General features: G+C 41.5%; 1 protein-coding gene across 1 annotated transcript; it reads left to right on the top strand.

Moving 5' to 3' along the window:
- The first annotated feature begins 9,842 nt into the window (after window positions 1–9,842).
- On the top strand, window positions 9,843–11,197 carry LOC309828112 (keratin, type I cytoskeletal 19). Its single transcript, XM_082663207.1, has one exon. It carries the CDS (start codon window positions 9,870–9,872, stop codon window positions 11,070–11,072), a length of 1,203 nt encoding a protein of 400 aa, XP_082519333.1. The 5' UTR covers window positions 9,843–9,869; the 3' UTR covers window positions 11,073–11,197.
- Window positions 11,198–11,481: the final 284 nt, after the last annotated feature.

Raw genomic sequence — 11,481 nt, 5'->3', positions numbered from 1 at the left:
TTCAGAGGTACACGGGTTTGATCCCTGGTCAGGGAACTAAGAGCTCACATGCAAGGGATAACTAACCCCCATGCACCACATCTAGAGACCCCGCAGGCCACATCTAGAGAGAAGCCTGTGCACAGCAGTGAAGATCCCACATGCCACAACTATGACCTGACGCAGCCAAATAAGTAAAATTAAATAAATATTTTTTAAAAAATAAAATAAGATGGGCTTCCCTGGTGGCACAGTGGTTGAGAGTTCAGCTGCCAATGCAGGGGACACGGGTTCGTGTCCCAGTCCGGGAAGATCCCACATGCCATGGAGTGGCAAGGCCTGTGAGCCATGGCTGCTGAGCCTGTGCATCTGGAGCCTGTGCTCCGCAACAGAAGAGGCCACAAGAGTGAGAGGCCAGCATACCGAAAAAAAATAATAAAAATAAATAATAAATAAACTAAAATAAGAGGGCTTCCCTGGTGGCGCAGTGGTTGAGAGCCCGCCTGCTGATGCAGGGGACACGGGTTCGTGCCCCGGTCTGGGAGGATCCCACATGCCACGGAGCGGCTGGGCCCGTGAGCCATGGCTGCTTGGCCTGCGCGTCCAGAGCCTGTGCTCCGCAACAGGAGAGGCCACGACAGTGAGAGGCCCACGTACCGCAGAAAAATAAAATAAAATAGTAAAATAAAATAAAATAAGGAAGTTTTCTCAACCCCCATTTTGTAATTTATGAAAAGTCCAATGCCTTCCCCATGATTGCTTTGAATTCTCAGAGGTTTATATTCTCATATTTACCTCTGGTTCCCATTACAATAGTTCAGTTTATAGATGGCTTCATGTCTAAAACATACTACCCCACTCATGGATTCCCCTGGAAAAGAGAATTCCCTTTTATGCTGTTTTTGTTTGCTTGCTTGCTTGTTTGTTGTTGTTGTTTTGTTTCGCTTTGGGCCACGCAGTGAGGCATTCAGGATCTTAGTTCCCTGACCAGGGATTGAACCTGGGCCCTCGGCAGTGAAAGCACAGAGTCCTAACCACTAGACTGCCAGGGAACTTAAAACTTCTCATATATGGTATGACTTTACTAAAAGTTCAAGATGATGGGGAGAGCAGTAGAGTATAGAAGACTGCAGAAATGCACACCTACAAATGAATGTTGGTCACCCCTGTCCTAAAAATTATATTAGCCACAGTACTATGAAGAGTGCTGAAGTTCGTGGCACCTATGTGAATTAACAGACTTCTCACCATCTTGTTGGTTCTTTTTCCCTCCCATCTTTCTTCCCATCTTTTCCTCACCTATTTCTCTCCCATATCCACACCACCCCCGCAACCCGTGCCCTGAAAAGAACTCTGACTTCTTTTCATACTATGATGTAGAACAAACCCTCTCTAGTCTTTCCTCTAAAACTCAGTTCCCCATCCACACTGGCTGTACCAAAACCCATTACAGTGCTTGGCACAGAAGCTGACTATTACACTGGTGGCACGAAAGTCTAGCAGGGTTCCTCAGATTATTTTTAACAAGATCCAACTGCCTTTCCCTCAGAAGGCAGCTGTTGTTTTAAATAGCAATATTCTTTCTTCCTCTTCTCCTCCTCCCCTTCTCCCTCCTCCTTGTCTTTCCCTCCCTCTCCCTCTCCTTCTCCTTCTTCAGTTTCACCAAAAATAGTTTTATAAGAGCAAAAGAATATAGGCCTGTAACCCATCAAGACATAAGTATTACAGTTTGGCTGCTGGTGGTGGATGTCATCTTCATTCAGAATTACACAATAATTAGACTGATAGCATAGCTTTATTTTGAGTGAAACCTCCTTGCACAGAAGAATGAATAAATTTTAAATGGAGGTATTACTGTGGATCTGAAAAACAGCTTTCATGGGCCAGTCCAAATGGGGACTAGCCACCAGGAGAAGGACTGCTTACTCAAGTGCTAAGATGCCCTTTTCTGGAGAGAGCAGTGTGACTCTCATTTCCTCCTAGGGAACTGCTAAACATTAATACTTGGTTGAGGGGGAAGCTAATTGCCTCGATTTACCACGTGACTCTCCATAAAGAAACACCTGCCTATGGTAGACAAGAGCATCTTGGAGAACATTATGTCCTCCCCACTCACCCACACCACTTTTGGAAAAGGCGGGAGTGAGATACTTTGGCTTCCTGCTGCCCCTTCTATCCTCAACGAGTCTCTTACTTGCCCTTATAAAGTCCTCCCTAGTTCTTGGCGCAGAGAAGCTTCTGCAGATATTTTTTCCCTAGAATCTCCTTTTTCCTTCCCACCCTCAGGAATCAGAAGTCAGACTATTCAGTAGTCCATGCAAGAGCTCAGAATGGCACTATGTTTTGAGCTGCATGACACTACTGCCCCGAGCTCTCCCTGACTAGCCCAGGGAGGAGGGGTGTGCCGAAGCAAATGTAACATCAAGAGGCTGGCCAGTCACCTCTCAAACTTCATAGACAATAAGTCCTAAGCCTAGCCATTCTACTTCCTAAATATTTCTCCCTCCATTTTGTTCATTTCTTTCTCATCACACCCATCATCTCTTACTTGGATTGTTGGAAAAAACTCAATAACTAGTCTCTTGTGTCAAGACTTGCTCTGATTCTCCCAACAGTTAACAGGAAGGCAGTTCCAAAATATCAATTGGATCATGTCATTTTCATCCTTGAAAGTCTCCAGTGTTTTCTCTTCAGGGGCATTTAGGATAAAGTTTACACTTTTTTTTTTAATTATTATCAGTAAAATATCTTCATTTACTTCTCAGGTACTCACTGTCTATTTCCCCTGCTCACATTTTTTTCCTTTTGGCCTGTTCTGGTTCCAGAGAGGAAAACACAATAACACAAATCACTTTTTAAAGCAAGACACTTTTAAACAGTTTTAAGTAAAAGTAATGAATGTACATGATAGAATAATTTCTAAAGAACATAAACATATTTAAGTCCAAGTTGCTTCTCCTCCAACTCACAGGAAATCACTATTAAAGTGTCTAGTGCAAATATTCAGAAAACTTAGACATACAGAGCATAAACTTATGTATTCTTGTTTATTTCACTGTATTCTTGTCTATCATTCTTAACACATCTTGGAGATCTTTCCAGTTACCCCACACAGTTCCACCTCATTCAAGAAAAAGTTTATACTTTTTGACATGATTAAAATGTCTTAATAATCTGGACCCTGCTTATTTTTAAGGCATTATCTCTTTATCTTTCTAGCACCTCCTTCCTCTGCTTACCATCCTATACTCCATACTCTAGCCATACTAAAACTACTTTCTCTTTCTCAAACACTATGTGATCTCTTTAGGTCTTCATGCTTACTCTCCCCTTTGCCTGTAACAAAGACTTATCACAATCACCCTGCTGATATATTCCTCCTCTTCATTTACTTCTCATTTTGGATGTTACTTTCTACAGGAAGATTTTCTTGACCCCCTAGACTGGATCAAATCCTCCTTCTATGTGCTCCCATTATACTCTCAAGTTCCCCCATCATAGCACTCATCACATGATGCTATAATTGCCAATTTACTTGCCTTTCTTTCTGGGCTGTAAATTCTGTATCTTTCTTCTCCTTTACCTCTCCAAAGCCTTGCAGAGTGCCTAGCACACAGAGAGTGCTCAGCGAATCTTTATTAAACCAAACATTCAATCAATGAAACATGGTGAGAGTAAGAGGAAGGGTAGTCAAGCAGAAAGTAGGTAGAGAGGGGAGAAGGAGAGATGCAGGAGTTGTCATCCACATGGAATACTTGCAGAATTGCTGTTGGTTCATTACACCTACTTTGAAATGAATACATTTGAACAAGTAATGAATGATGTGCCAGCCACATGTGGGGTCTGGTGGTTTAGCTGATTTACCCTCTCCTTCTTACCAATCCATCTATCCTTACAATAAACCTCTATTAACTGTGGTGACCTGGACATATTTCTATTCTGAAAGTCTGATGAAGCCTCACTAATACCAAAGTCAAAGAAAAGTAACCCCTGGACTACCCCAAACATTTAATTCAATATTTCCTACATGTCTCATATACACTTAATGATAGCACAACCTGGGATATAATGGTTGCATAAAAGACTGTCCCTCTCATAAAAGAGCTCCTAGTTGAAGAGGCAGTTCATCGAAAATCAAGTATTACTAAGTAGTATTCAATTAAGTGCAAATTAAGAGAAAAAGACAAAAAAAGGATTTAGACTCAGATGCAGATGAGCTCAGTGTGAGATGAGGTTTCAAAGAATGCTCCAAGGAAGAGGTGATATTGAAAGAAACTCTGAAGTAATTGAATTACTTACATAGACCTGATATTGTCAAACCCAAGTTCATATGCCCGATGCACAGTGAAGCCAAACAAACAGAAACGTTAGAGTCTGGAGCAGAGAAAGGTTTATTGCAAGGGTCAAGTAAGGAGAATGGGGTGGCTCATGCTTAAAAAGCCCAAACTCCCGAATGGTTTTGGGGGAAGAGTTTTTATAGGCAAAGTATGGGGGGAGGGCTCAGGGTGTGTGACCCTCCTCTGATTGGTTGGTAGAGAGGTAACAGGGTCATGTTCCAGGAATCTCAATCATCAGCCTTCTGGTTCCAGCCAGTCTGGGGTCCACTTGCTTGTGCTCAGCCTGAAGTTACCATCCTCCACCTGGGTGGAGGCCTTAGTTCCTGTAGAAGAACTCAGAGGTATATTGTTATGTATATCCCTTGAGGAGGAACCAGGACCCTGCCCAATTGCTGCACTATTGTTTCTTGATGGCCTTTCCTTTGTTTCTGTATTTCCTCACTCCTCTAATTAGTAACTGAATCTGCCCTTTGGAACTCGGAAGGTCTAGGAGGCTGAAACCTTTTTCCCACAAACAGGAAATGGGAAACATGAAAATACTTTTGTACCCAGGAGGGTCCCAAAAGGTCCTGCTTGGTTTCATCCCAAAATCAATAGAGGAGCCCAAAACAAGGATGCTAGAGGAATTTGAAGTCTCTAGTACTACAGATACAGTAAATATTAAAACACAGCCCAACTCCTAGCCAGATAAACATAAAACCTCACTTTAAATGCCTATTTCCCTCAGTTTCCATGCTAATACATCATGTCCAGCTTTCAACAAAAAATTACAAAGTATGCTAAAAGGCAAGAATAAAAGCACATTCTGAAATGGCAAAGAGAGAATCAGGAGGAGATTCACATATGACACAGTTTTTGGAATTATCAGACAGAAGATTTAAAATAGTTATGATTAATACATTAAGAGTTCTAATGGAAAAAGTAGACAACTTACAAGACAGATGAGTCATGTAAGCAGACCTGGGAACTCTTTGAAACAATCAACAGGAAATCCTAGAAATCAAAAACACTGTAACTGAGATTAGAAAATGCCTTTGATAGTCTCATCAGACTTGACATGAGTATGGAAAGAATCAGTGAGCTTGCAGATAGGTCAACAGTAACTTCCCAAACTAAAGTGCAAAGAGAAAAAAGAATGAAAAAACAAAGAACAGAACATCTAAGACAAGAGATGTGGGACAAAATCAAAAAGTGTAATACATGTGTAATTAGAATACCAGAAGGAGAAGAAAGAGAGCAGAAGAGATATTTGAAATAAGAATGGAGAGAATTTTCCAAAATTTATGACAGACAACAAACCACAGATTTATTAAGCTCCATGAACACAAAACACAATAACTACCCAAAAATCTACAATCAGACATATCAGTCAAACTCCAGAAAATGAAAGAGGAAAACAAAATCTTAAAAAAAAAAAAAAAGCTAAAAACACCCCTCTCCAACTTATCTATAGAGGGACACAGACAAGAATTAAGGTGGACTTCTCATCAGAAACCATGCAAGCAAGAACAGAGTGAAGTGAAACGTTTAATGCTTTGAAAGAAAAAAAAGCCACATGCCTAGAATTGTACATCCAGCAAAAATGTACTTCAAAGAGGAAAGAGAAATAAAGATTTTTTCAAACAAATAAAAACTGAAGGAATTCATTGCCAAGAGATTGGTCTTACAAATAATTTTAAAAGAAACTTTTCAGGCATAAAGAAAATGGTATGGATCAGGAATTGGGATCTATATAAAGAAAGGAAGAAAGTCAGAGAAGAAATAAATACAGGTAAAATAAAATCTTTTATTTTTCTTATTTTGAAATTATCTAAAAGATAACTGTTTAAAGTAATAATAATAACAATGTATTGGGTGATTATAGTATATGGAAAACTGAAATAAATGATTCAAAGTCATAAGAGATGGAAAAGAGGAATTGATAATACTTAGTTATAAAGTACTGTACCATACATGAAACAGAACAGTGTTATTGCTGTTGGACTTAGATGAGGTAAAAATGCATATTGAAAACTCTATTGGCAACCACTAAAATATTTTTTAAATAAACATAATTGATATGCTAAAAGAGATAAGATAGAATCAGGAAATGCTCAGTTAAGACCAGGAAATCTAGAAAGTTAGGGAAAAAATAGAAATAAAACAAATGCAACAAGTAGAAAACAAATACAAACATGGTAGATAGACACCCAAATTTATCAATAGTTATTTCAATTGTGAATGGTCTAAATACATCAATGAAAAGACAGAGATTGCCTTTCAATATTGGTAAGATATAAATTCTTCTCACGTTGCTCTACAGATTCCTCTCAATCTCAACAAAAATTCTAGCAAGTTATTTTGTGGCAAACTGATCTTTGACAAACGAGCAAAGGCAATTCAATAAAGAAAGGATAGTGTTTTCAACAAATGGTGCTGGAAATATTAGATGTCCATTATGACAAAATGAACCTAGACCAAGACCTTACTTCTTTCAAAGTGGATCATGGCCTAAATGTAAAATGCAAACCTATAAAACTTCTAGAAGGAAGCATGGAAGAAAATTGATAGGACCTTGGGACTGGTGATGAATTTACATGTACAACACCAAAAACATGATTATTAAAAGAAAACTGATAAATTAAACTTTATTTAAATTAAAAACTGCTATTTGAAAGTCACTATTAAGAGAATGTTGAAAAGAAAGTCACACACTGGAAGAAAATATTTGTGAAGCACATATCTGATAAGAGAATTGTATGCAAAATACAGAAAGGATCCTTAAAACTCAACAATAAGAAAATGAACAACCCAATCATAAAATGGAAAAAAAAAATATCTGAACGTATCCTTCACCAAAGGAGGTGGAACGTAACTCCCCACTAGTTAAGTATGGCCTATGTATGGTGACTTCCTTCTGATGCTGAAAACTCAGCGTCTGTGCACTGGTGCTGAATCTAATCTCAGAGACACAGTTTTGGGTGAAGTAGAAAATAATAGCTTTATTTCTTTGCCAGGCAAATGGGGACAGAGTGGGCTCCTGCCCTCAAAAATTGTGTGTCCCCACATGGGAGGATTTGGTGAGGAGTTTTATAGCAATGGTCCTAGGATGGAGTTACTGATAAGATTGGGGTGGGTGTGGGGCCTGCACTCCTTTCATCTGGTCTCAGGTAATCTCTTGATGAGTTTCTCTTGTTCCTTTAATCTGGCCTCAGGTGGTCTTCTCTGGAATAAAGAATACTGACATCTTCCATTTGTTGGGTTTTAGTTCTGTATGGAGCTCGAAGATATTGTTAGGTATATTCCTTGAGGCAGAACCAGGACCCTGCCCCAAGACTGCACTTACTGTTTCTTGGCTGCTCCTCCCTTGTCTCTGAACCCCTCCCTTCCCTGATTAGCAACTGTTCAAATCTGCCCTTTGGAACACAGGGAAGGTCATGGAGGCTGGAGTCTATTCCTTACAAACAAGAAATGGAGAATAGAAAGGCTTCCATGCCTGGGAGCCCCACAGAGTCCTGCTCAGTTTCACCTCCTAAGACTAGAGTATGTAACAATAGGGAACTTTACAGTGGAGACACCTAACAAACACTACCTCAACCATGCAGTCAGGTCAACATCAGCAGTAATAGTGTGTACCCTATATCATAATCATATAAAGTGATGAGAATGTCACTTTTCCTCTATAGTCTTCCTCTCCTAAACTCATAACCCCAGTCTAAACATGAGAAAAACATCAGACAAATCCAAACTGAGAGACAGTTTGCAAAATACCAGACCAATACTTACAACTGTCAAGGTCATCAAAAACAAGAGTCTGAGAAAATGTTATAACCAATAGGAGCCTAAGGAGACATGATGAGTAAATATGATGAGGTGTCTTATATAGGATCTTGGAAAAGAAAAAGGAGAGTAGGTAAAAACCAAGGAAATCTTAATGAAGTGTGGCCTTTGTTAATAATAATGTAACAATATTGGTTTGTTAGTTGTGACAAATGTACCATACCAGTGTAAGATGTTAATAATAAGAAAAAGCGCAGGGTATAGGGACACTGTTTGTAGTATCTTTCCAATTTTTCTATAAATGTAAAACTGTTCTAAAATTATTAAATTACTGGAAACAAAGAGACCCAGAGTGGCTTTGATATTGGGACATCAAAGTTCAGTGAAATTCACTGTAATATTAATTCCATAGGAGAATGGATTTTTAAAAATTGAAGTATAGTTGATTTACAGTGTTTTGTTATTTTTGGGAATATAGCAAAGTGATTCAGTTTATATACATATATTCTTTTTCAGATTATTTTCCATTATAAGTTATTACAGGATATTGAATATAGTTCCCTGTGGTATGAAGTAGGACCTTGTTGTTCATCTATTTTATATAGCAGTATGTATCTGTTAATCCCAAACTACTAATTTATCCCTCCTCCAACTCTTTCCCTTTTGTTAACCATAAGTTTGTTTTCTATGTCTGTTTCTGTTTTGTAAATAGGCTCATTTGTATCATTTTTTTTAGATTCCACATATAAGTGATATTATATGATATTTGTCTTAATAAGATTAACTTTACAGTGTGCCTATCACTGGGAAATTTCTATCATTACCAGGACGCAGGGTCTGGCATTCTTGTTGGGAAGTGAGAACAAGAGTCTAAGCAGCTGAATCCAGGGATAAGATCAACTTATCTGAGGTTCATCCTGGGCAAGTTTCTCTGGAAATATCTAACTTACCAAAAATCTCATAATTTTTAATACCATGGCCTTGATTTTCTCAGAAATCTCTGCATGGAACCCCTTAAATTTGGCTGCTCTCTCTAAATTGTGGTGTGAAATGTATGGGAAGGGTCATGAACAGAAAATAATTGTGTCAGCCAACCTTGCCCAACTCCATGTACATTCCATATCCAAGAAGAAACTCTCTCTGACTCTTTAGGTTTGGAACCACCCCCAGATAATCTCAACTCATCAATGAAATTCTGGATCCTTTAGTCATATTTTTTTCTACTTCCTACCCTATAAAACTCTTGTTAGAATATTCCAGCAAGACAATTATATTAGTTTTAAAAATCTGTTGTAAAAAATCATCACACTCTTGGTGTCTTAAAAAAACAGAATTGTATTCTCTTATAGTTATGGGGACTAGAAGTCTGAAATCAAAGTACCTGCAATGCCATGCTCCCACAGAAGGCTCTGGAGGAGACTCCTTCCTTTACTTCTGCCTCTGGTGGCTCCCAGTGTTCCCTGATTTGTGTCAGCATAACTCTAGCCTCTACTTTTTGCTTCAAATTGCCTTCTCCTGTGTGTAACTATGTCTTCTTTCCTGTCTCTTGCAAGGACATTTGCAATGAGATTTAGAACTCACCTCAACGAAGGATAAATCTCACATCAAGATCCTTACCTTAATTATACCTGCAGAAACCTTATTCCAAATAAGGCAGGTTCTGAGGTTCTTGGTGGACATATCTTTTGGGTGAGCACCATTCAACTCACTACGTAATTACTGTTAAGTTCTGCTCTGGACTCCTCTTGCCGACTGCAGCCACTCCGACCGGTGTCGCCCGCGTCCTCCTTCGCCATGACTTCCTACAGCTATCGCCAGTCGTCGGCCACCTCTTCCTTCGGGGGTCTGGGCAGCGGCTCCATGCGCTTCGGTGTGGGAGGCGCCTTCCGCGCGCCCAGCATCCACGGGGGCTCGGGTGGCCGCGGCGTGTCGGTGTCCTCCGCCCGCTTCGTGTCCTCGTCCTCCTCCGGGGGCTACGGCGGCGGCTATGCGGGCGCCCTGGCCGGCTCCGACGGGCTGCTGGCGGGCAACGAGAAGCTCACCATGCAGAACCTCAACGACCGCCTGGCCTCCTACCTGGAGAAGGTGCGCGCCCTGGAGGAGGCCAACGGCGACTTGGAGGTGAAGATCCGCGACTGGTACCAGAAGCAGGGGCCCGGGCCCGCCCGCGACTACAGCCACTACTTCAAGACCATCGGGGCCCTGCGGGACCAGATTCTTGGTGCCACCGTTGAGAATTCCAGGATGGTCCTGCAGATCGACAACGCTCGTTTGGCTGCAGATGACTTTCGAACCAAGTTCGAGACGGAGCACGCCCTGCGCGTGAGCGTGGAGGCCGACATCAACGGCCTCCGCAGGTTGCTGGACGAGCTGACCCTGGCCAGGACCGACCTGGAGATGCAGATCGAGAACCTCAAGGAGGAGCTGGCCTACCTGAAGAAGAATCACGAGGAGGAAATCAGTGTCCTGAAGGGCCAGGTGGGTGGTCAGGTCAGTGTGGAGGTGGACTCCGCTCCGGGCATCGACCTAGCCAAGATCCTGAGCGACATGAGAAGCCAATATGAGGTCATGGCTGAGAAGAACCGGAAGGATGCTGAGGCCTGGTTCACCAGCCAGACCGAGGAGCTGAACAGGGAGGTCGCTGGCCACACGGAGCAGCTGCAGAGCAGCAAGACGGAGGTCACCGACCTGCGGCGTACCCTCCAGAGTCTGGAGATCGAGCTGCAGTCTCAGATCAGCATGAAAGCTGCCCTGGACGGCACGCTGGCCGAAACGGAGGCTCGCTTCGGAGCCCAGCTGGCGCAGATCCAGGTGCTGATCAGTGGTGTCGAAGCCCAGCTGAGCGATGTGCGTGCCGACACCGAGCGGCAGAACCAGGAGTACCAGCACCTAATGGACATCAAGTCCCGGCTGGAGCAGGAGATCGCCACCTACCGAAACCTGCTGGAGGGCCAGGACGCCTACTACAACGACCTGTCCACCCCGAAGGTCCTCTGAGTCTAGCAACCTCCTGGCCTTCCTACTCTGCTGCAGAGGGATTCCCCTGGGTAGGGGCATGGGAGGGGAGGGACCCTTATCCCTGGCTCTCCCCCTGATCTTCCAATAAAACTTTATGGCCCAAGGGAAAAAAAAAAAAAAAAAAGTTCTGCTCTGACCTAGTGTCCAAAGATTTTGCCTGGTGAAGACCTATATATTATTTCTTATATCAAATATCCTGAAAAAAATTGTATTTTTACCTTCTCTAAGGTAGTATTGTTAAACCACATGTCAACTTTCATTGATTTTGCTTAGAATTACTTCAATTAAGTTTGGTAACAATTGTTGGGAAACTTTTGATTTTTTTTTTTAAATATGAGAATGTGACTTACTTAAGAAGCAAGTTCATTTGGCAAAAACATGAAAACCT

This window comes from Grampus griseus (assembly GCF_964374135.1).
Source record: "Grampus griseus genome assembly, chromosome: 1".
In the NCBI taxonomy this organism is placed as follows: Eukaryota; Metazoa; Chordata; class Mammalia; order Artiodactyla; family Delphinidae; genus Grampus; species Grampus griseus.
This window is presented reverse-complemented; position numbering and strand designations above follow the sequence as displayed.

Coding starts and splice junctions, on each gene's coding strand:
- LOC309828112 (XM_082663207.1), top strand. CDS start 9,870: ATGACTTCCTACAGCTATCGCCAGTCGTCGGCCACCTCTTCCTTCGGG.